Source organism: Lonchura striata, chromosome 8 (assembly GCF_046129695.1).
Source record: "Lonchura striata isolate bLonStr1 chromosome 8, bLonStr1.mat, whole genome shotgun sequence".
NCBI classification, from domain to species: Eukaryota; Metazoa; Chordata; class Aves; order Passeriformes; family Estrildidae; genus Lonchura; species Lonchura striata.
Genome location: NC_134610.1, coordinates 21,413,182 through 21,439,329, shown reverse-complemented (window position 1 = coordinate 21,439,329; position 26,148 = coordinate 21,413,182). Strand labels below are relative to the sequence as shown.

General features: G+C 42.0%; 2 protein-coding genes across 2 annotated transcripts in view; one reads left to right on the top strand and one right to left on the bottom strand.

The window, feature by feature from the left end:
* OLA1 (Obg like ATPase 1) overlaps positions 1-26,148 on the top strand; it is a 128,257-nt gene that overhangs the window by 3,607 nt on the left and 98,502 nt on the right. The gene's annotated exons all lie outside the window — the stretch shown is intronic.
* Positions 1,335-3,536, bottom strand: SP9 (Sp9 transcription factor). Its single transcript, XM_021552474.2, has 2 exons — positions 3,418-3,536; positions 1,335-2,696 (listed from the first exon to the last, which is right to left on the bottom strand). Exons 1-2 carry the CDS (start codon positions 3,436-3,438, stop codon positions 1,341-1,343), a joined length of 1,377 nt encoding a protein of 458 aa, XP_021408149.1. The 5' UTR covers positions 3,439-3,536; the 3' UTR covers positions 1,335-1,340.

Genomic DNA, 26,148 nt, shown 5'->3' with positions numbered 1-26,148 from the left:
TAAAAGGATCTTCAAGGGAGCTTTGTCACCGAGAATATTCGGAGTTTTCCCCGTGGACCAGCTGAGATAAAGTTGGCCAGAACAAATGATGTCTAGGAGATTAATTAGATATTTGATAAGACATGAATCCCTAATAAGGGAATACAAGGCACAGGGGGCTGCTGTGTGCTCTAAGTCAAAATTAATAACATTTAACAAGATTTTCATTTAGGCATGAAATGTCTTTTCCGGAGTATTGACTCTAGCGATTTATTCCCCCGAGATCACCTCCCAGCCTAGGCAGCCTTGTGGCGCTGAAGGCTTTTAAAATTAAATAAATAGTTCCTCAGCGCAGTTTGCCTTCACTCGATTTTGGGGACGGTTTCACCAAAGCCACTTAGGTCTCAGCATGGTGTCTGGCTGTAGCAGGAGTCAGACTCGGTTAAAATTTGTTGGTTTTTTTGGTTTTGGTTTTTTGGGTTTTTTTAAGTAAATCAAAGTAAAGGCGGTTTGAAAAGAGCGAGCAGAGTGGTTCAGTGTGCCAGGCTCAGGGGCCAGTCCCATCCCCTCCCAGCTATATCATTGCTGACTGCATTTTTAATCACAGTGACTGTAAAGACGATGGAAAGGGGTGCGAGGGCTCCTACTCAAAAAGTGACCCCTGCGAGGACTGGGTGGGGGGAAGGAGGGGACACGAAGAAGAACAAACCCGTGAGTATATTGTTCAGAGTCCTTTAATAATACCAAAATGAAAATATGTCAAGATTTTTTTCCATACAGATAAACGCATTTAATTTCTTTAAGAGACCTTAACTTACGTGTATTTGAGTGATGTGTTAACTCAACATTTTAAATATCTTTTACATATATACTGACTTCCACAAAGTGCATCAGAAATTTATAATTAAAAAAAAATCAAAACCCCAAAACCTCCCTGAATTTCAGGAATTCACCAATTAAAAAAAAAAATCCCCAACCCCCCTATCAGATCAACATTTACAAGAAAAATAAGGGAACACGATCTGGTTTTCTTTTTTTTTTTTTTTTCCTGATTTTCTTCTTTTTTGAACCCTATTTATACAGATGTTTATGAGATACAGAGGGACCGTCTCAGAGTTGCAGCTGCATTTCTCACCTTAAGCCTCTCTTAGGATGCTTGCCTTCCAAGAGAAAGAGAAAAGGGAAACGGAAGAAAGTGTCACTCGGTACCTACTGGCCGGGCGGGACGGGGGCCGCGCCTCTCCGGGCCCGCCGTGCACCGGCCCGCCCCCGCTGCGGCCCGGGCGCCGTCGGCGGCGGGGCGGCTCGCGTCCCTCCGGCCGGCGCGGGGCACAGTCCGAGCGGCTCCGGCGGCGCTGCCCCTAGGAGTCGCCGGGCCCCGCGGTAGGTTCCTTGCCCGGTCCGCGGGTGGCGGCGCCCACCCCCTCGTGCAGGATGAGGTCGGGGGACTCGGAGCGCGGCGTTTCCAGGTTGCTGGCGTCCGTGTCGCTATCGCTGCCCTTTTTGCCCCCGCCGCCCCCGTTGTGCGTTTTGATGTGTTTGCTCAGGTGGTCGCTGCGCATGAAGCGCTTGTTGCAGACGGGACAGGCGAAGCGCTTCTCGCCCGTGTGAGTCCGCAGGTGCCGCTGCAGCTCGTCGGAGCGGGTGAAGCGCTTCCCGCAGAAGAGCCAGTTGCAGACGAAGGGCCGCTCGCCCGTGTGCCAGCGCAGGTGCGCCTTCAGGTGCGAGGTCTTGCCGTAGACCTTGCCGCAGCCGGGGATGTGGCAGCTGTGCAGCCCCTTGCGCCGCAGGCTGGCCCCCGCCGGCCCCAGCCGCTCGGCCTCCTGGCAGTTGGGGCAGTCGCAGGTGGCGCGCCCCGAGTAGCGGCGGGCGGAGCGGGCCGAGCCGCCCCCGGCGGCCGCGGCGGCGGCGCCCGAGATCATGGCGCTGGCCGCCGCCACCGCCGCGCTAGAGTCCGTGTAGGAGGGCAGCACGGGCTTGAAGCCCTCCTGAGTGAGCAGGTGCTGGCTGGTGGAGAGCAGGTGCGAGGCGGCCGTGGAGCCCAGGCCGGTGGAGCTGAAGGCGGAGTGGGTGAGGGAGCTGAAGTCGGGGTTGTAGGTGCCCAGTTGGGAGTGCAACGAGGCCTGGGGGGCGCCCGAGTGCAGCGAGCTCTGCAGCCCCCCCGCCGGGTTCTGCACCTCAAGCCAGGAGCCCGGGTTGGTGTGCACATCCCACCAGGAGGAGGCCGCTCCGTTGGCCACCTCGCCCGCCGAGAGTGTGGAGTGGAAGCCCGACTTGTACCAGGACTCGTAGGGGTGCGCCATGCCCACCCGCGGGTAGAGGCTCTCGGCCGCCGAGCTGTGCACTTTGGAGATGAAGGCCGACTGCCCGCCGGGCTCCTGCGGGGACACGCCCGCCGCCGCAGCCGAGTTGGAGAAGAGGCCGCCGTAGTCGCTGCTGAAGGCCGAGGAAGTGGGCGAGGTGGAAGCCAGGCAGAAGGCGCTGTTGGCGGTGCCCGTGCCACTGGCCAGTCCGTTGGAACCCCTACTCGTGGCCACCGTGAAGCCCGAGAGGCTGGAGCCCAGGTTGCAGCTGGAGGTGGAACGTTTCCAGGGGTGGAAGCCCCCTTTGGCGAAGGCGCTAGACTCGGGCAGGGTGGTCAGGGGACTAGTGTTGCCGATTTTGTTGCAGGTGGCGGCCAGCATGGCCAGGGGAGTCGTTCCAAATCTCGGCTCTTCCTGCGGGAAGAGACAAAGCCGGCCCGTCAGCCTAACCCTTGCCACCTCGCCAGGCTCCCGCGGGGACACGGCAGCGGGGGTAGAACCGCGGTGCAACGAGCGGTACCGGGGAAAAGTTTTCTCTTATTTTAGAGAAAGGCTCCAGCCCTGCCACGCTCGGCACAACTCGTTTTCCGCCGCGGACCGATCTCGTCGCCCGAGAGATTTACATCGCAAGCGGGTCCCGACGGGGACAAGCGACACGCGTGTTCCGAGAGGGCTGCTCGAGCGTACCGCCGTTAAACCAAAAATCCCGTGGGAACAAAATGCGGCGTCTCCTCGAGCAACCGTACAGTAGCGACGGAAAAAAAAAAGAGATGGCAGCAAGGCGAGCAGTGTTCGGAGCCTTCCAACTGTCGCCTCGTGCAACGCCGGGCCGGCTGAAATCGTTGGAAATCGAGCGTAGTTCGAGTTAAAAAAATAAACAAAAAAATCCCAAACCAAATCAAGAACTAGACAAAAGAAAGCAGAAGCAGCAGAGCTTCGCTCCGGCCCAGCGAGTTTTCAGGCTAAACTCTCTGGGAACGACCGAATGGGCAGCCCGCAATGAAATCCCCCGAGGCGGGCCGGGATCACCTCCCATCCGCGGGTCCACGCGATTTCGGCAAGGGGCAGCCACAACGCGGCGGCAGCGACAGTTTTTCCAGGGGGAAGCCGCGAGGAAGCGCGCGGTGCGACTTACCCCGAGGATAGACGTAGCCATAGCACGTCCGTGGGCTGGGCGGTGGGGCGGAGGGGACGGCGCTCGGTGAGCGCCCCGCGCTGCCCGGCGGCACTAAGGACACTCCGGCGCGGCGGGGCCAAACTCTGCCTAAGTGCGGGCAGCGCCCGCTTTGAAGTACCGCTGGCGGCGGCGCTCGCCCAATGAGGGCGCGGGCGGAGCGGCCCGGAGCGGCCCGGCAGCCAATCAGGCTGCGCGGAGGTGCCGGCGCCGGGGCGCGGGGCGCGTGCCAGTCAGCGCGCGGGGAGAAAACTCCCCGCTCCGGCCCGCGGCGGCCGCGCCGCAATTACCGCCGGCCCCGGCCGCGCCTCCCGCCGGGCCGCGACTCCCGCCGCCCCCGGCCGCCTGCCCGCCGCGGGAGCGGGCTGAGCCGCAGAGGCCAGGAGTCGAGAGCGAGGTCAGCGCCGGCGGAGGGCTGGTGTCACGCCTGACGCCGCTCCGCCGTCTCCTGTAAACTGTGCAGGAGGTGTCCGATGCGCTGCTGCTGGTGTAGTCACCTGCGATCCTCGCGGCCCGTAAACCATACCTGCGTCGCTTTTATTCAACAGGCCCTTTGCCTCCTTTTCAAGCCATTTGGGAGCCGTCCGTGTTGGATACAAATAACCTAACAGCGCCTAATGACATTCTGTGAAAACACGTTAATTTTTTGTTTTGTTTTCTTTACTAAATGCCAGAAGTGATTTCGTACACAACGTATTTCTTACTTTTGTTGCAAAAGGAATTGAGGAGGCTTTGTGGTTATATAAAGTGCCAAAAGATTCCAAAGGCAGGGAGCCGCTAGGCATCTCTTTGCTCTTGCACCAGGGTGGGAGAGGCGACGAGGGGCATTTGACATCCTGTCGCTTAAGATAGAGGATATTATTTTACAGAGTAATCGCCAGCAAAACACTTTGAAAGTCAAAGTCGCAGCCTGCAGCACGTTTTTCAAGCCTCATATACTCCCGTGGAAGCAGTTCTGGTAATGGCAGAAAGCTTGCTCCCTCCTAGCAGTGCTAGGGCGCTGCTGGAATAAGCTGCCCTAGCTCTTGCCTGTGGCCTCTGCACTGTGCACGCTCCACGCACCCCAGTGAGCGCCAGAGACTATACCTGCTCTCTGCATGTGCAAAATGTAAGTCCAAACCTCGGCTCCTCAATGTCTTGCAAGCTGCTCCCTTTGATTTGTAATTATCGGAGGCTTCTTAAGTAATTGGTTAGAACTTGCCCGTACTCTGCCCGCGGATCAATAGCCGTGCAACTTTTCATCATCGCGGTCGGCTCTGTGAGAATGGGAATAGGAGCTTTTCCCCTTCCTTTTTTGCCGTTCCCAGTGCAGCTGAGTACAATTCTGAACCAGAAATATGATGAGTGCATTCAGCAATGCCGGGCCCTTGCTCTGCTTTTCAGTCAGTATTTCCTTCTCGGTGCCGCCTCAGCCATCCAGTGTAAAACCTTCTAGCAGATGCAAAATAGGCATCGCTTAGGAGCAAAATGGAGAAACCGGGAATTTGAGATTATGATTTCGCTTTTCTTTACACACACACGCACACATACATACATACATATATATATATATATATATATATATATATATATATATATATATATATATGCTGTGCGTGTGCTTAAATAAGGTGGGCATTGTGGTCTTTTCTACATTGTGTTATGCTATCTATAGGACGACTGCCATGAATGTCCCTGGAGATTACCTTTCATTTAAACGTCTAAGGCTATTTTCAATGGGCGCTCGCCTTTATGTCGCCGGGTATTAAACAGAGCCGGGGCAGTAGGTGAAAAAAATACTGTTTTGCGCTTAATTCTTTCCACATTGACTCGCAGCCGGCGCAGGGGTCCGGGTAGTGCGTGGCAAACCCTTCCCTCGAAAGGTCTGCCCGGAGCAGATCCTGAGCGGCGGCTGTACCCAGGGGGGCTGTAGCGCTCGGCGGGTGGAGGCGGCAGAAAGGCGGTGGCGGGGGGAGCGACATAACCCTCACGGGTGAGGCGAGGAGTCCGACAGGGGCACCCGGGAGCCATCGCCCAACAGGTGACTCCTTCCTTCCCTCCTTCCTTCTTTCCCCCTTCCTTTCCTCCGGGGAAACCCGCTCCTTCCCTTCCCAGGAGCCTGCCATGGTGGTCGTCAAGTGGCAGCGCGGCGCTTCTGGCCAACCCCGGGGCGGCGGGGGGAGAGGGTCTCTCCTCTCATCCTGGGGAAAGTCATCAATAAAATACGACTGGAAGGCAGATCGAGAGCGTGACGTTTAAAAATGTTGCCTCTACATCAGCGAGTAAAGGCATCCGCTGCCCGCTTGCGCTCCCACAGCAAAGTAGGGATTCTGCTGTGCCTGAAGACTGGCGGGCGGCTCTGCCTGCCGCACATCCATCTCCTCGCCCCTTTGTAGTCGGAAAAGTAACTAAAACCCGCAGGAATGAGGCAGGCGGTAGAAAGGCTGAGCGAACGGCGGCGGAAGGGGGAACGCTGCAAAAATCTTTAGGGGGTCAAGTATTTTCTGACAGATTTTTTTCATACTCCAAAAATCGAGTTTTTAAACAAAGATCAATGTGTTATGCTAAAGTGTTGAGCTGACTGTTAAAACATTTGGGGGGATAATGACAATGTAACAAAGGCCTGGTTTGGAGTGAATCATCACCCTTTTAAAAGTTAAAGCAATTTTCAGGAGAATAGCTTTCAGCAAATGCTTTACATTATTCAAAACGGCCAAATAATGCTCTATTATAGAGCCTGAATGCTGCCAGTCAGCCCATAAGTGCAATTTGTGCAAAGGCTCGGTGCCTTATCTCCACTTCTTTATAAAGAGGTGAATATAAAACAATTTCTTCCAAACCCAGACAGAGAGCACGAAAATTGCTTCCCTTTCTGCAATCAGGGCAATTTAACTGGAGTGCAATTAGCACTATTAAATGTCGATTCTGCATAAACAAATCTGACTAAGAAGCGAAAGTGGGGTGAGAACCTCATATAAACTGAAACTGATTTTTAAAAATTATGTATCCGGGTCCTTTACAATTGATCCGTGACGTTTTCATCTCAGAATATATTTACATCATAAATACATTACAGTTAAATCAACGTAAATCTAAAAAAAAAAAAAAAAAATCTCAATATGAATGCTAATAAAGAATAGCCTAATTAAATGCAACAGTTCACTTTCTTTGAACAATATTGTTTCCCATCTTCTCTCTAGGAGTGTCTTTTGATCTTTGCAACTACTAAAGTTGCTGTCTTTAGGAGGTAGAGCTGGGAAACAATTCTTTCATTACAGATGGTTGGGAAGCTCCTGGGTTTATATTCAAGAGCATCAGATGAAATGGCTCATCTGTTCAAAAAGAGCTCTAGGAAAGACCTGCCAAATATTTTCCAAATAAATCGATTTAGCAGCAGTTAAATGCAAGGTTGCTGTAAAATTTCCCCTGCATTCTAAGAGGGGCACGGAGTCTTACCCATGGTAGTTACGGATAGGAAGGGGGCAAACCCTTCCAAGTTTAAGAGAAGCAGCCTAATTTTCTGCCAAACAGAAGGGACATGGGCACGAAACAGGCAAACTGTTCATTGCCGAGATAAATAATTGCGTCCTGCCAGTTATTTTTTTTTCTTTTAGCAACAGTTCTTCCCTGTGAAACCCCCTCCCCCCTCAATTACACTCTTCATTTACGTGATCTAGAAGCCAGCATTATCAGAGCAGCTCAGAGGGGTACCTAGTGATAAATTAATAACTTCAGTTAGGAAAAGGCTTCCCTGCTATTCTGCCCAAGACTGGATACTACAAGGGGGAAGTATATATAGAGATAGTGTTAAAATACAGACTTCGGTGCCTGTTGAGTCCCCTGAAATCTTTCCACCTTAAAGTTTTTCATTTGTAGGTAAAGATGAAGTGCAGCTTTTGATTAGAAGGAAATCTTTTATAGTTAATAAAAAAGGAATGAGTACTGGGATCAAATAGATAATGGAAATTAAATGAAAATTATGGTGCTCTCCCACAATTTCTGCTTGATCTTTCATATGATGTTTGTTACATGGTGCACTCCCCTCTCCTCCTGCCCCCAGCACACTGAGCCCCGAGGTGGAGCATCAGGCTGGGCTTTCATATTTTCTCGATCTTTAAGGTGACGCTGTTTAGGAGTAGCAGGGAGACCCATATTACCCCGTGTTTAAAAATCTGCACAATAGTTTCAGAAATCCTGTCGTTTACTGAACGCAGTCAAAAGCGTGTCTTTGGAATTAATTATCTTCCGCTAAATTTATTTGGACTGTGAATTTTAAAGCTCCCTTGTTCTGTTTATCTCAGCCGGAGACACGTTAACAATTCAAGGGAAGACTAGTGTCAAAGGAAGGAAGGTGACTGCAGACTGGATGATGATTTTAATTACTACAATTATTGGGAGATTATTCAACAGCATCATAGATTTGTTTTCTGCCTTGGTATGAAAGTCTGAGGAACACTGTGCGAGAAGCGTTGTACGAGGATTTTACCTCTTGGTTCACACGCTTTCCTGTGCTGTTACGGTGGTATGGGTTAGGCATGACAAGCTCAGACTGCAGCAGGTTGGAAATTCAGCCAGTGCTGGCGTCCAGAAAGCTTTCTTAAAACGCAGGTGTTTCTAAATAGGAAAACTTTAATTAGTAAACGCTTGGACCCAACGTTTATAGAGCGTAAAACCGCCTTTCCGCACAAGTGCATTAAAGCAGCTCTGCTGACTCGGTGATGAGGTGCGCGGTGAGCCGGGCAGCGGCGGCCGGGACGGCGAGCTCGGCGGTCCCGGGCAGCGCCCGGCCCGCCCCGGCCCGCCCGGCTCCTCCGCCCCGCGGCTCCCCCGCCGGCGCCGCTCGGCCACGGGAAGCGGCAGAACCGGAGCAGCATCGCCACGGAGGAGTCCTGTCCCCACATTGCTCCTGGCATCCCGCTTCCCTGCCCTCCTAGCTTTTTATACCACGTTTTTAGCCAGGCGTGACTCAGAATGTTGACTGTGATTAAGCAAGCTGTCTATCTAGAGATAGAGATATGTGGCAGCGTAATTGGCAGGATGATTGACATTACAAAGTTCTCTTCGGTCCACAATGACCAATAAATCCTCCTGCAGCTTTTGCCATTTAATGAATTGCTATTTTGGTAGAGGAAAATATGCCAGACCCCCATTCCTATGTTCTCTTCTTCCCCCTCACCCTGTCCTGGGATTAGGGCAAGAAAAGAAGGGGAGCCATTCATTATGCTCTTTCTGTGTTCTGTAATTACTGGAACTCAGGCTTAAGGTGAATTTCAGCTCAGATCATGAACCATTTCACGTTCAGATGCAAGCTTGCAATACTTTCCTAGTGGCAATTAGGAGCCTATTACAAGCCATTAGATTGATCAATGTACCTTAAACAATGTGAATGATTTATATGGCAAAGAAAAAAAAACCTTCTTACATCCATTGTACTGTTCCAGCGACCAACCTGGCCCTCTGTCTCCATTCATCACAGCTTTAAACAACAAAAGCAATTTATTTAGCAAAACTTAAATGCAAAGAAACAGACTCAGTTCTTCGTCATGTAGGGCATTCGAGCTTTGTCTCTTTATTGTCAAGAGATGTAGACTGGAAGAATTCGAGTTTGTTGAGGGGAAAGGGAGGGGTGGATTTGCTGGTTTCCAAATGGATTAATTCACCTTGTACCTGAAAGAAGGAAACAAAGAGATCCCTGACTGCTTCCTAAAGAGGACACTAATCTGCTGTGCAGATGCAACACAAGGAGGAAAGCAGTGGCTTACACATGTGTTCAGCGAAGTGTTTGGTTAGATTATTGTAGCCTTTTAATGACACTCTGGACGCACAACCACGATTCCTGGAAGCTCCAAGACAGCTAAGGAGTGGAAAGCAGGCTGGGATGTGCCAGCTGATGGAGGGACAGGAGTAGGTGCAGACTTTGCCACCATGGGTGATTATTCTAACCATTCTACAGCTAAGAAACTACAAAATATCAGCTGCTATTAAAGCCAGAGCTTCTATCCTGTAGGCCTTGGGTCTGTCTTTATTTGCTTCCTTTCACAAGAGCCAGGGAACCTCTCACACCTGGAAAATTCCTCCTAGCTCCTGCCAACCCCAAAGTGAAGGGTTGGGAGAGACTGGTGACTTTGCACTTGCTACCTATTTATTAGGTAGACAGAGATTAAGTTCAGAAGGAACAGGACCATGATTTACCATTCATTGAAGTGATGCCCTCTGTTTCTTGCATTTTTCTTACCTTTTTGCTAACCTTATTTACCTTGATACTTAGCACTCCAAAATTAGTCTTCTCTCTGTACATACCAAGTGATGAAATGAATCTTTGGCTTGGTGTTAAACGGTTCTGATATGCCTCAGATTAAAACTGCTGAGAAACAAAACCCCACACATGTGAACATGTGAACTAACTAAGCCATTATTTAAAATGTGACTTTAATGGGACCGGTGTAACTGGTGACAATGTTTGTTAGGAAAAAAAATGCCAGAACATCTGTAAGTCTTGATTCAGCTGGAAATTTATTTTGGAATATCATACGAGAGAGAATGTTATTAAGATTCCAGTTATTATTTGTGTTTCAGCAACAATCTGCTCTCTGGAAATTGCTGCAATGCTTGTCAAAAGTCACTGTTTTATCCCATAATTTTCTGCAAGGAGGTAAGCACAGAGCTCCTCAGTATTGCTACAAAGAAAAGAGACAAGGAATGAGTGTCAAGTTCTATCAAGAGATACCACCCTTTTGCTACAAAACATGGATACAACCATTCCTGATTTTCCAAGCTGTCCATATGGGATTGACACTACTCATTTATTTAGTTATCAGCTTCTTTCTTTCTTGCTAGCAAGGGATTAGTGAAACACAATGTCTGCCTTGTAAAAGCAAATGAGATTTGCAATAGGAATAAGAGCAGTCCTGCCCCTTCCCCAGAGGAGATCCCACATCGAGAAGAGCATTTATGTTGTGAGAAGAGCATTTCTGTTGAGTGTGTCATGAACTAAACCCACTTCTTCCCTTTCTTGTAGACCTTACACTATCCACAGCTTTACCCATAGAATCAGCAGTGTGTCCTGCTTACATTAGGCTTTCTCCTTATCATGGAGGAGACATCAAAGAAGACTAAAAGATCTGGAGGCCTCTTTCAAAGATTTTGTAAAGATTGTCCATTCACTCACATTGTGCTTTAAAGTATTTTTCCTTTTCCAAATCTTTGTATTTGTCACTTTGCCCAGGAGAGTTGCTGGGCCAATCTCCTCAGGACATGTTCCGGCCTTCCTCTACTTTAAGTTTTGCCACAAAAGCAATCTACTAGAAGGGATTTCTGCAATCCTTAACTACACATATACAAAAGCAGCCTATGCTTCCTAATATGCTGTTTCAGGCCCTTACATTCCAATCTGGCTTGCATTGCCCTTTAATTATCTGTCTTCTTATTGTGATCAAGTGAATTTTTACTAATCTCCACATTTATTGTTAAGGTAAATAGATGCTGCTTTTAATCAGTATGGAAGGCCAGACCAATGCAGTTTGAAGTAACTTAAGTCAACTATAAAGGGTTCAATGTGTGTATAATTACAAAGGACATCAGCTATTCACTCCAGTCTAATTCAGTGTCTGTTTAGAGACAGAGCTCTTCCTTTCCCCTGCTCCCTCTCACCTGATTTGCTCCCCACTGCTCTGCAAAGCCAGCAAGAAGAACACAGTGGAGGCCAAGCCAGCAGCAACCCTCCTGAACTTCAGGCTGGATTAATTTAGTGGATTGGAACTCCTAGGTGAGTGTAAGCATACGGGTACAATATAACACCTTCTTCCAACAAAAAAGATTGATTGCATCTTAGCCTCAGTATTAAATGTGCTATTATCAGAAGAAGCTGGAATAATGCATGCAGTCACTTTAAAAGAAAGCAGGTTTCCTTTGCGAGCATACTTATTATTTCAATAGTATTTGAGAACTAGTTTAATAGTGGCCACGTTGTTGCTTACTAAAATATATTTGAATTGAACATGTATATATCAAGGTATTTTTTCTTAATTTTAGTTTGAATTATTCCTGAAGTTCTCATTAAATTTACCATTTGTAAAGGACAGAGTAAATGAAAATGGCTTTTGAAAATAGAGCTGGAAATTATTTTGACCTTTGTGACCTAGTAGAGGTGATAATTTGCTGCAGCACTGGATGCTGGACATATCTGACATTTTAGGTATTCCCTCATTCCCTCCCTTTGTACAGATGAATTCCACCTGGGACAACTCAGCAGTCAACTTTTTGTTGCCTTAATGTGAATGAGAAGACTACAGCTATCTTGAGCAATCTAAATGGACACTACCAATGGAAAATTGAACTTGGGCAAAGGCAATGCTAAGAAAAGTGTCTATTATCCACCATAACGCTCCTAACATTTTCTAAACAGCTATTACCTGTGTCTGTCCATAATTGTCCTTGTTACAATAACGTTGCAATCTTTCTTTCTGAACAGTTACAGAAATTTCTCCCCACTGACTTTTCCATATGTAAACAACCTATACAGCATTTTGTAATGTAAAACAAATGTGGTAAGTAGGTCCCACATTAAAAAATCATTCTGAGTGGAATGTCTGAAATGCTCAGGGGATTTTGAGGGGGAGGTTAGAAAATAGCACCACTTGCACTCAGTTTCCAAATGCATTCCCATACATGCAGATGAGTGTCAATTGGACCTGTAGAGCACATTGTTTCTGAATTTGGATTGTCACTGAGAACAAATAACTCACTTTGTCTTTTGCAAAGTGATGCAAATGAAGCTGTAGTGAATTTTTGTTATCTAATATTTCTCATGGTTTTCACTGCACATGAACATAACTAAATTTTTATATTGACAATAAAAATATTTGTCTATTTAGACAACAACATGACTCCAAAATTCCTGGTTAAACCAAAACAAACAGAAGCCAAAATCTCTATCATCACACCCCTCTAATTGTAATTTTTTTAGCTAAAACATGCTAGTTACTCTAATTGAAATGTGATTCTCTGTAGGGACAGACCATTATACACCTCAGGGAGATTGAAAGCAGGGAAACAAAATGCAAGTTTCACATGTCTAAAATCTCATCTCCATAATTAAGAAATAAGATGGTCACAATTCCCATGCAATACTTAACACATTGTAACTTGATCCTTCATTATGTATTTTGGAGGAAATTTAGCAAAGCTCCAAGGTTTGTTCACCTGAGACATGTAGAAAAGTGTGTCAAGGTGTCCTGTTTGTCTGTTTTTTGGCAAACATTCTGGCTGAAAGCACAGCTCTAGGAGGAAGACCAGGCAGTGTCCTCCAGCTCTTTCCTATTATCACTGTACATACATTAGGATGTGAAATCAAGTAGCCAGACCTTTCAGCCAGTACCTAAGCTGTTGTGCACTAACTTCAAAAGAGACTTTATCTGAGTGAGAATTACACACTCCTATTTAAAGTCAGATGTTGAAGTTAGTGCACATAGAAAGTTGTGCTTGTTCAGAGGAGATTTTCTAAAAAGGTGTGAAGTGTAAAATACAATTGCAGGCTTTGGAAAGGTAGGTTGTGTAATGCTTTAACTCCACAGACTGTTTTGAAGCCCTCTTTTCCCAATAGTGGGGGAATGCTGATTTCTAGAACACAGAGATGCAGCACTGCGTTTTTCCAGGGAGTAGCTGTGGTACCCACAGATTGACTAGCCACATTCCATGAAGCAACAGGAGCACAAGAACCCCTCTTTTTGCCAAAGTACGTATTGGAGATGCTACAAAATGTGGTTTATTGCCATGTGAGGGACGGATTGAGGCCATATATCTGGAATTTTGTAGCTCCAAGACTGAAAATTTACAAATGCTAATTATTTGCACATGGTACCTTTCCTTGCAAGTGTGACTTTCTGCACACTCACACTTGCTACTGCATAATGGAGAGGGAGGGGATCTCTGTAAACAAATTGCTTAAAAATAAAACCAGATAGTCAAACTAACAGCTTGGTAGTTTGATATTAAATTGCCTATTGTTACAATATTTTTCAAATAGCTGTTACCATAACAACATATTTTTTTCTTTAAATTTTTTTAGCTGTTTAGAAAAAAAAAAATTCTTGCCAGAATTCTTCCATAATAGCTTCCATTAATAGCACTGTCTTCTGTTGGGGAGGCCAGTGTTGATGTCTCCTGCTGTCACAAGTCACTCACACAACTAGCAGATGTTTTGTTTGATAAGGCAAATTTAAGCTTTATGGAACACATCGTGGTTTTTCATCCATCCCCAAAGAGCAAATATCAGTTAAGATGAGATTCCAAACTGATCATTTGCTAGGAGAAAGGCACATGATACCTGTCAGCAGAATGTGACCCACCCCTGAGAAGCTATCTCAGAGAGAATTGTAAAGATTCTCCTTTAATGCAGCCATAGTGTACCAAGCACCACAAGACATACTTGTAACAAAACCAAAAAACATGAGAAGGGAAAGGAGGGAGGAAGGAGGTAAAAATCCTTTAGGAGGCCAGTATTTCTCTCCAATTCTGTAGCACAGATTTTACTAAATTCTTAATGTAGATGCTGTAGGTGAAAGTGATTTATCTCTATCAAACAATTTATTTCAATCAGAATTGGAAAAAGTGAAAGAAAAGGAATCTTTTAAACATTGATGCTGCCCCAGCAACACTGGCAATTTTATTTTGGATTCAATTAATTTGCATGACTAAGAAATAATTGCTTTTCCAGCCCCTCCACACACTTGAATGTGGCAAACATGTCCAGATTATTATATTTAATAATTTGTCTGCTAATACCATCTTGTTTCTGGAAACAGAGACACAACTATTTATTTTTGCAAAGTTTATTTTATAATCAGGTGTTTCATTTTATAATCACCTAGGACCATATTTTAGTTGTTTGAATTTTTTAAGCATTTACAGCAGAATTAGAGAAGGTTTCATGAAATATTTGAATGTTATATAAAATTTCTCAGAGGAGAAGAAAATATTGCTATATGTTATTTGTGTGTTAATTACCTGGATCAGAATGAGTAGCAGCTAGCCAGCCCATAGGGCATGCTACTTTTCTAGAGAAGGTGTGTAACTGTACATCCAGATGTGCGTATATGTTTGTGCCCATATTGTCTTTGTACTAGCTAAAAATCATACTGAAAAATCTTAAAGCAGTGTTGCTAAACAGTGTGCTTTAATTTCCATACTCTTTTATGTAAATTTACATTCACAAGAGTAGTTTAATTCCAGAGAGGACATTCCACATTTGTACAAGTGTAAATGACACTGCAAAACAAAGTGGTTATCTGGTCATAAGGCTTCAATGAGACTATTGCCACAACATCAAATCTTCTGTTTATTTGTGAAGGTATAAAACATTTGGATGAACCTAAAGCAGTGTTGAAAACAGTATCACAAATCCTGTTGCTCTGTTTAAAATTCTGAAAAGATAGGGTGAAGTTCAGATAAGTTTTTTTCCAGTATGTAGCTGAAAATATTTCTGTAAGTAAATTATTTCCCCCCATATTTCAGTGAATTTAAAAATACACACACTTGGATGTATTTCCACTTTTAAGAATTTCCAGCTTTAAGAATGCAACAAGTCCATTATTAATCTGTCTGCTGGAGTTTCTGGTTTAGCAACATGGCTGTGTCAGGTTTAACTAACACATTTTGATCACACATGCTTTGACATGAAAAGGTGAAAGTGGTACTACAGATGCCTGCAGTTTGACTGATAATGTTAAGAATGTTCACCCACACACTGTCCATTAGATTTGCTTTGCTGAAGTGAGGTTACTCAACGTGACATCATTTTATACAGGCAACAAATTGGAAGTTTTGAAATCAAAAGTACTTCATGCTCCTCTTTTATGCTCCATATTGGTTGTAAGTGCATGTAACACGTATTAATGAGATGCAGTAAATTTATTAACAGCAAAAATCTCGTGCATTCACACCACTCTGCTGTAACTAGGATTGAGAAGACAAGCTTTAAACAGAAAGAGCACATTCCCTCCAGGAGTGTGACCAGCCATGGTAGGTTTCTCTTGGCTCATAACTACTGAGCGGACTTTTGAAATGGGCACTGTTTCAACTTCTGAGCATGGTCTATAATCTTGCTTAATAATTACATCAACTGTGACAGTTTAATTCAGTGTAGGTACCTAAAACTATTCCTGAAATTAATAATAGGCATGCTTTATAGCTTATGCATGCCAAAAGTTGTAAGACAAGTCTCATCATGGAACGTAACTATTTTAACATGACTTTTTAAATAGTCCAGCCATTTAAAACAATTACATAACATTTTTTTCTCCAATTTTTAAAACAAAAAATCTTTCTTTATATTTATAGAGTTGAATATAGTTAAGTGACCTCTTCAAAAACTTCCTCTTTGAAGTGTTCTCTGAAGAGATCTTCAAGGCAACTGAGTGCTTCAGATTGTGATTTTGTAAGGTTTTGATGCTAGAAAATTGTTTAACAAACAGCTCGAAAATACTGAGATTTTGATTAATAACATACAGTATCATGGTATTTAAATAATATAAAGTTTGAAATCTAACATGTGGCAGAAGAGTATGTGTTCCACATGGTTAGGAGAATGGGAATGGGTGCATACCAATATGTGAGCAGGAGGAAAATAGTTGTATAAAGCCAATTAAACTGTTGTTTAGGAATATATTATACTGCTGTCTCTACTTGTGCCAGAACTATTCCTCTAAATTCATGTTTGAAGAGGATGATCCTTCAGCAGAATAGGGAGTTTGGGTTACTGTTGCTTTTTTTTTAAATGCCGAGTCCTGGATTTGGTTAACATTGACTTCTCAGCAGAGAAGTTTGGGAATATTAGCATTGTTCTCAGCAGATAACAGTTTGGGAATATTAGCCTGATTTCTTAATATAGTAATATGTGAATAATATAAGTCAGAAAATCTAGTTGAGTATAACAGTCTTGAAGAGCAATGTTCACACTGAAATCAGTTTTAGGTCCTTGGAGCCTTTCATCGTTTAATTCCTGTAGAGCTTCATACTCTTTTCAATGTTGAAACTTTTCTTACAGAAGAGTACTCTGCCAAAAGAAGTTTTACTCTAAGGAAGCAAAATACTACTGTGTTTGGAGTCTTTCCAATGACAGGACTTGAACTAATGTTAAGAGATGCTGTAGTGGCCTACAGGGGTTCATTTAAAAATCCCACCTCATTTATACCCTCATTACCACTAGATTAGGATTGCATCAAATTCCATCCTAATTACATATTAGTTGTATATATTAGCTCTAGTTTGCATAAAAGTATTTATTTTCCTAAGTAAAAGAAAAGGAGAAAAGACCTACCCAATTCTGGATCATACATCTATACTCCATTTGCATATATACCTTTTAATTTCTAAGCGAGAAAAAATATGTAACTTTAATTTCTGTTTTGGGGTAAGCCAAACGGGATTTAAAAAAAAACCAAAAAGTGTCAGTTAAAAGAAAAATTACAGGAGAAAAATGCAAAGTAGTTAACTATTTGATGTGTATGCATAAACATTAGAATATGCAATTGCCATTTACCATGCCATGGCAATGCTGCAACTGCCCAGACCTAGCACTGTTGGAAGATGAAATGTATGGGTAATTCTTAACAATGCCAACATTTTGTTGTTGTTTTTAATGGTTGGAAGTAATGGGTAGCCATATAGATGTACAGTGGACAAGATTAATAACCTATATTTCTGAGCAGTTTTGCATTTGATCTATCAGTTTGAGGAAAATACTTCCAAATGCAGTTCTCTATTAGTAATGGAAAGTGGTTGCAATATGAATATGCTTTCAGCAGTATACTATGTAAAATGGACAATACAACTAAAGTTATTCTGTCTTCAGATCAATGTAGGCATGAATCTTAAAAATGTGAATAAAAGAGCTCATTCAGCAAGCCCTACTAATTACGTCTAGCCCACATTTGCAAATATTTTAATTGTGGATTGGTATTACTGAATCTCAAGGATTATTTTGCAATTTTTGGAATCAACATTAAAAATAGTCTCTATTTAATCTCTTTCAGAAGAGTTGAAGCTAAATGTTACAAGATGAAAATGTAAATAATGAATAAGAGTCTTATAGCCAAATTATTATCTAATGACTGAAATCCAACTTCAGAATGATTACAGAACTTCTTTTTTAGTGTTAATTCAGCCCACCATAGATATAATTTCATAAATTTTTTAAAGAACATTCTAATATGCAGGAATATGACAAATCTTTGTGATCTAGGATTTTGAGACTGTATATTACCATCTCTAATCTCAGCTAAACAGAAGATAGTCTCTTGAAATTCTTAAGCACAAATACATTTTAGTTAGGTTTTTTTTTTTCCCCTAAAAAGTTTTTGTGGGTGAATTTCCAACCTGTTGACGCACATACCTACCACAGGTCACAGCCTATTGCAATTTCATATTTCAAAACTAAGTAGGCTGATATTTCTGCAGCCAATAATGCTGAAAGGTACATGCTGAAAAAGGAGGAAAACCCTAAAAACATTAAAATATCAAGTATTTTCAAAGTGCTTAACTCGTGCAGTCTTCAGGAATTACAGAAATTTAAAACTGCCCTACTGAAGTTGCTGACAACATGCTTTGTAGTAGTGAGCTCTTTGTCATGGATGGGAAGGCTAATCAAAGTCTGAGGCAGCTTGCTGTTCCAATTTCATCTTTCCAGAAAGACTGGTCTCTGAGATACTGAGGCATCAGTTTGTCACCTGATGGATTGTTGATGGGCTTCACAACCAAATCCTCACGGTGTGTGAGTTACAGAGCTGGCTCCGGGCAAGTTCAAGTTAAGCCATTTGTATCAATGTCACTTTGGACGTGTCTTGTTTTGTGAGCAATTAAAAAAAATAGGTCATATGTTGTACTCCGGAGATATTGCTGTTTGTGATTCTCTCAAAATTTAAATATTTTGCATGCCTCAGACCACTTGCAGGGTAAATGGAGTCCCCTGCTGAGTAGCTAATAGGGGAACTCACACTTTCAAGAAAAGTGTGTCTAATAGCAGGGGATTACTATAAATCTCCTGGTTTGATGTACACCCTCTCTTAAATGTTATAGGAGTGGCTTCACTATCCTGCAGCTTCTACATCCCACTTGTAGCTGCAGCCAGGCATATTTACAAATTCATTGAAGGAAGAAATTTTTAAAAAGGAGTTATCAGCTCTCCTTAGAGATATAAAAAACCAAAAATTAAGTAATTGGTTTACCTTTCTTCCTTCTTTCAAAATACAACCTGTGTTTATTATTTTCAAATTGAAGTCACAACTCTGGAGGATTTTTGAGTTCTGTGATAGTTGAATATGGGCTGCATATATATTTATTCTATTTTAAGTAGAGAAAGTAAAATAAGTAAAACTGCTTTTGAAATTAATTTATAAACTGTGTGTATTGCATATAATGCTGTGTTGTGTACTAGATAGTACTGATTTTAAACTGACCTCTGAAGTAATAAAAAAGTCCAACTAGAAAATATTTATTTGGTAAATATAATGATTGCATGTTATACTCTTGGACATAGCATCTCCCAGACACTGTTTGTGATTCACAGACTGCTGATTATTTCTAAAAGAATCTCTGGAAATTTTCTGAAAAACTAGGTTCATCTATGGAACATCACTTGTGCAATTAATGGTTTTCACTAATTTTGTAGTTTCCTGAAACACTGGAGAAGCTTCCTAGATTTTCTTTTCTAGGCCAAGGATCTCCTGAGCTTTGTCTGTTTCCTGAAAGCCTTTGCTTGGGTGTTTCTAAGACAGCTTGATGTTCCTCAGGTGGGCAGAAGGCATTCAAGCAGGTGCTAAGTGTAATAAGGCTAGATAAGAGACCAGTCATGTTTTAAATTGCCTTACTCCTCTCCTAACTTTGGGAAGTGGATTGTGTATCACGATTACTCTGTTGTTCATACTTTTAGGTACAGACTGGGGAGGTGCCTGGGAGTTGTGTATGTTACAAACAGCATGTTCTTTTTAATAAATCTGGTTATTAAACGTAGTTTTGTGGCTAGTACACCTTTCAGTCTGATAGCAGACATAGCTTCAGTTCTGTGGACATCATTTACCTGTGTTATCACAGCAGTGAGGTGAGTACTTGCACTGGTGACCATCATCTCTTTCTAGACTGAATGCTGTTCTTAGACATTTTGTGCTTCACAATACACCTCTCCAGAGAAGTGGGAATCTTAAGCTTGAAAGACTCCTGAGGCAAATGCTATTTCAGTCTCATTGAAATCCAGTGAGGCACCAAGCACTGAACAAAAACCCCACAGAAATTACAGAAGAGACTTGAAATCACCTGAATCAATAGGAGTTCTTACCCTGCTCTGCAGATAGGTGAGTTCTCAATTGTTGCTGCTACTATTGCTAATTCCCTTGAATACCTGACCCATGAGACTGCAAGTGAACTGATAGGATGTTTCCTGTGTTGCCACACATGAATGATTCAAAAATATGCAGAAGTTATAGGCAAAGTATGATTACGATTTTCCTATGAGGAAATCTGAGTTGGTAAGTGTATTGAGGTTTGTGTTGGATGCACTTTCAGTCACTCAGAGTCTTCCTTGATTGTTGAATGCCTTTAAAAGTAGCCCATGTTTTTGCTGGAATCATGCAGAAAACATTAGCCAATGTGAGAAGTATCAAAGATAACTGCAGTGAAAGTGGTTAACTTTATGTCAGATTCATCTGTGAAATCATCTGGAGTTTTATTTAGTGAAACATGCAATGAATGTGTGAGCCCCTATTTTTGTTCTGAAGTATATTTTCTTCATTTTTAGCCTATGTTTTACAGTGTGAATCTTTCTATTTTTTGTGTATTTTAATTATTCTTTTGCTTTGAATACAATACATAATTTGTCTCTTTGCATAGTAAAATTAAGAATGACATCTTGAGTCTGCTGAATAAGGGAAAACAACTTGAATACATTGAAACATTTTGTAACTTTTGTTTTCTGTAATAGAAGTTAAGGCTGCTTGGGACAGTAGTCTATACATACTATTTGTGCTATTAGTACTCTGAAACAAAGACTGATAAGGACTGGAACTTGCAGATTCAGAAAGGGCAAGTATGTTTCCAGTGAATGAGTTAAGAAAAGAGAAGCAATCATTCAAGTTATTATTTAATGATGGACTGAAACTTGCATTTGAGAAATTACTTCAAAACTTATCCCAGATAAAATGAAAAGGGAAGTACCTTTTACATGGATGATAAAAAATAGTAATATTTTTCTCAACCATCTACTTAAGAAAATAGGTTATGAATTGGTTATTGGAGCAGAGGTAGCACTAAAACTGTGACTGATTCTATTAAGTCTTCTCCCATTTTGTGCAGCAAACCAATCTCATCTTCTCATTAGAATGGCTGGAGACAGCTCTGTGAGTGACTGTAGATTCCTTTCTCAGAGTCTGTAAATGTTTCAGATGCATCTGTCAGGCCATACACTAGTTACTAACATTCTCCAAAAATAATGACACTTCATTGTTACTGAACTAACATAACACAGCTATTCAAACTTGGCCACCTACCTACGCATTCCAATCTACAAAACACTGTGAGGGAAGAAAATTGAAGTGGGATCATCATTTGGCAGATACATATCATAAATTAGTGATCTTCCCAAGGCTTTTCACTGAACCAGCAGTGCAGCTAAATAGCTGTCACTGAGGCACTATGCTCACATTGTAAGGGAATGGAGTAAGAAGAAATCATTAATACAAACATTGTGAAACAGTCATTGATTCTTTGGAAGAGAAATGAGAGGGACATAAAAGCATTCTCAGCTATATCAAAGCACAAAGGTAAGGAGTGTCAGTTATTGAAAGCTGCTTGAGTCAGGACCCCCAGTGAAGCATAAGGGGTCACTTCCGTCATGACAACCTTTTTCCACCTGTTGAGGAGCTTGGCTGCCTGTGTTGGGGCAGGACTGTCACTTGGGATCAGGTGCTGGGAATAGACCTGTGGGAGAGGGCCTCACTGGGGACTTTTTGTCTGTTGAGAGATATGTTTACATTCAGGTGTGAGGTTGTAAGTGTGCCAGCTCCTAGTTCTGTGAAGATCACACGATCTAATCTCCAGTCTGTTGTCACTTGGCTACCTAGCTTGACCACACACCTCTTTTGTCACTACTGATTTTTCTGGCAGTGAATAATTTTTGGCTCCTCTAGGTTGCCATTGGCAAACCTGCTTTGCTCTTTTTGCTTGGGTATTATGGGGAAGCTGTTCCCACTGGTCTTGCTGTCATTCTTCATGCCTAGTTGGAGTTCTGTGGGTGGCTCAGCTGCTCCAGGCCACCCACCTGCCCTGTTGAGAAGGGGACAGTGTTTCCAGCCCCATGCTAGTTAGCTGGAGCCACAACAGGGCATTTCACACTTCGCTTCCTTAGAGAACTTTAAGAAATTTTGATACTTATATTTAAAATGGAAGGAAACAGGACACATAGGAACCTGGTTTTCTCTAATTAATACCACAAGACCCATTTATTTTGGTGTTAAGAGACTGTAGCCAATTGTAAATACCATTATAAATGTTTTTGGAAATGATGGTCTACTTTGGCAAGCCTCTCCACATCTTTAAGACCTTTCCTTCAAGCTTTCCATCTGTTATCCAGAATGAAATACTAATGGATATAGTTTTACAGATTATGCTAAAAAAAAAGTAATGCTGAAATCACTGACATACTTGGTTAGTGTTTTGTAAGTAACATTTTTCCCCCCTTTTAAACCACTAAAGCACTTTGTGGACTAAATTACTGTGCCACTACTATAAAATAAGGTAGTAAATATTTTATAATATTTTGATTCCTATTTTTACTGCAATTTATATTATGGCATATTAAAGATTTCCATTGTTCAAATTGGTGAACTGGTGTTTAAATGTCTTTACACTTTTGGTTTTCATAGTTTTGGTTTACATAATGCTAATGTAACTAATTAGTACGGAAGTACAATTTTTATCACATTTTTGCAGATATATTTTTAAAGCATTTATTCTGATGGTTTATTATGAGATGCTGATTCAAATTAAAATGTTGACTTGTTTCAATAAAAACTCTGACATCTGTTCATACATTCTTCATGTAAAACACCTAGCAAGAATTCTGTTAGTCCCATAACATAGTGGTATTGCCATAAATGTTACAAAGGGTTTATATTTTACCATTTTAAACAAAGATGTTCAGTGCTAATACTTATTCCTTAACTATGTTTTTGAAACTGTTATCCTGAGAAGTAAATAATATTTGAAAGAAGGCAAATTTTTAATGCAGAGCAGCATAGTCATCAATAGTCTACAAAATACACTTTAAACATCATGCTTTTACAAACATGACAGACTCTGCTGTTGCACTGTATGCTCTAAAAGCTGCAGATATATTTTAGAAAACACTGATGAAGCCATTACTGCTTCATGCATTTGTTCATAGTATATATCATTATTCAAGAAATTTAAGAACCATAATGATGGAAAATCACACAGAAAGAAAAGGAACATGGACTTTGTCAGAAACAAGGGCTACATTTTTATTCAAGAGGCCCATAATGATGGAAAATCACAGTGAAAGGCAGAGACGAAACAGGGATCCCATAAAGGACTGACACACCACAGTGGCACAAGTAGTAGAACCGTCATAGCAAGTGGATAAAAATAAAGAAAACAAAATTAACTAGAGAAGAGCTGGATTCAGGGATGAAGCAGAAAACAGAAACAAATCACAGTAAATGCTGAAGATTAATTCCAAAGAATCTGCTGAGAATGAGTGCAGAGACAAGTTCCATCAATATTAATGAAACTGAAATAGAACTCCAAATGACCATGAGTACAAAATGGCACACAAAGCATTTTCTTTTAAATAGGTTGGAGATTAGATCATAAGACCTTCCCAAAAATGAACAGAATATACAAAAGATGTTATTATGGGAAAAACGATAAACAATCACAACATAATTAATATTTCTATAGTTCTTTTTTAAGATTTATCCATGCACGCATTTATTATAAAAGGATGGTTCATAGAAGAGATATTTAGGAAAATAAGCAGAGAAGAGTATTTTCGCTTGTCCAATGTTCTACAAATACCTTAAAGGGATCTTGTATAACTTCAAGTAGCAGTCTTTGACTCCTTTTTAAAGCAGTCTGAAAGAGCTAGATACCTCAAATCCTTAATAATATGTTCCACTTTGGGTTTATGTAATGCGCAAGAAAGTATTATTGTCCATCTTGAAGTGAAAAAAGAATAACTGTTATAAGTAACTTGACAGTAAAAGCTCTATGCAGTCAGGAAATAAACTTTCCTTCCTAAGTTACTTAAACTGTCTACTCGTATTAGACAGCCATGAGTACAGGCCATGGATCTTTCAGAGATTCTCATATTCTTGACACTAAAAAGTTTTGCCCCACTAGCTGACAACTGTATTCACTTCTCATCAGATAGCCTATGGTTAGAAACAAAGGGGTACACTTTAAAAACCTGATTTTTAACCAAGACCAACACAAATGTGTAGTTTCTTGGATGATGTTGTCAGGAGCCCTGTAAATTGTGACTGGCATATTGTAGAATATGTAGAATCCTTAGCACAAGAGCAGAGCAAGGGAGTACCTTTCTGATAAAGATTGCTCTTCCCTATGAATGTTCATTGTGACAGCCAAATTTCAGTGTCATAAGGAGAGATGATATCAATCTGTTCCACTTACGTAAAAATTTAAACTATTAAAGGTTTTTTCATCTGTCACGAGTGGCCACATCTTTGTTCTCATTGCAGGTCACTGATGTTATTTCAGTGCTTTCCCACAGCTGATCAGCAGTAGTTCTCTACTTTAGGGTTCTCAATGCGCTTGCTGCCAATGCACAAACCTTTCTTTTACATTGTAGTAAAGATGTGATGATCTAAATAAAGCTATTGAGAGGAATAAAAATACTTTGTAAGGCAAAGTTTTGGTTTAAAAGGGACTGGGATATAAATATGCACATATATATGCCTTACAAAGTATTGTACTTTACCTTACAAAGTACATAACTCCAGTACAAAAAATACTGGAATAAGTGTAAAAATGTTGTAGATTAGGTTTTGCAGAAAAACAGTTATTTGTGGTAGGCCAAACTCCTGTGTTTCTTCATTGGGGCAGAAAATTGCATAGTGGCCCCCAGTAGTTAAACTGTGGCTGAAAATCCCTTTCCAGAATTTATGTGGGTTCTGAAATCCTTAGTGAAATCTGTGTCCGAGCAGTCATGTTGTTGAGTCAAACTTTGGCTGCACCCACAGAAATACTACAATCGTGAGGCAATGGAATTTCTATGATCATGTGTTCTTAATATGCTGATAGTAATCTTTACCACTTGATAAGTAATTTCTTAGTGTTTGGTAGTAGAGTTTCATTGTCTTTTCAGAACTCCTCTGCAGAGGTGTTCTTGAGCTTTGACTGCTCGGCAAACACTTCAGGCATGCTCAGTCCTGTCCTGCTGTGTGCATCCTCCAGAGCAGCAAGGAGCAGGGCAGGCCAGTGATCTGTTCCTGATATGGACATGAATAACTCTCCTTTAGGACAACAAGGCATGGGATACACTGGGAAGATGACTGCTGAACAGGTTTGTATCAGGTGCACTGGCACCTGAGCAATTGCTGCCAGATGATGGCGGGTGCAAGGTGACTGTGACAAGGCACCTTTAGAAATGAGGACTGCCAGGGTCTCTGAAGTTGCTATGATCTCTTGCTTTATGCTGGCACCACCAATAGTGTGCATATAAAGGTTGTTTTCTCAGTTAAAATATGGCAAATCCCACGTATACTGAGATGAGAGTACTGCACAGTTGAGAATAGAAAGTTAAGAACAACTTTGTAAGTAAATTATGAGGAAAACACTGGTGTTGAGTGAAGCTTTGCTGAGCTTCTAAGCTTTTCCAAATAGAGAATTATGAAATTACAAAGTAGCTAAGAGGTCTTCTCCTGAGCGCACAAGTGAGGCATAGTTGCATTGTGACTTTTTCTTATAAATAAGAACACTACCATGAAATGAAAGAAAATTATATATATGTGATCTGAGTTTTAAATTAATTTTTATTGGATTTTTGTAATATAGTAGCTGAGTTATGAGGAAGAAATGATTGGATTATTAACATAACCATAAGAATGCAGTATCAGCACTATTAGTATGTACATGTAAATGCTATTAGTAAACATGTAAACAGAAGTATTATATAGAATAAATCTCCATTGTATTTACGGGGGTCACTGTGATACTAATGCAGAGCAGAAACTGTCACCCTCTTCTTCTTTACAGGTGCAGTGCTACCTATGACAGTGTTTCTGAATTGGACTGGTGTGTATACACTCATCTGTTCATGCTAAACAATATAGCTTCATGAGGCAAAACTTGCTGACTGCAGTTGTAAATTCCTGAAATTTTCCTCTGCAATCCCATCTTGAAGGTGTAGTCTGTATCCCTGTTGCCATCTCTCTAGGGCTCATGTGCTTTGGGGCTGTAATGAATGAGCCCAGAGGAAAATGTCCCACCCCTTTTTGTGTACCAGGCTCCACATCCAGCTATACATGCAGTTTTTGTGAGCACTCTGGATGACCTGGTAAAGGTTGCAGATTTTACAGAGTATAAGGAATTCTTTTCTATTTTGCAAATACTGTCCTATTTCCCACAAGTAACTATTTTTCTAGGCCTCTAGAAATGTAGATGATTATGATTAATTCCTTTTATCTG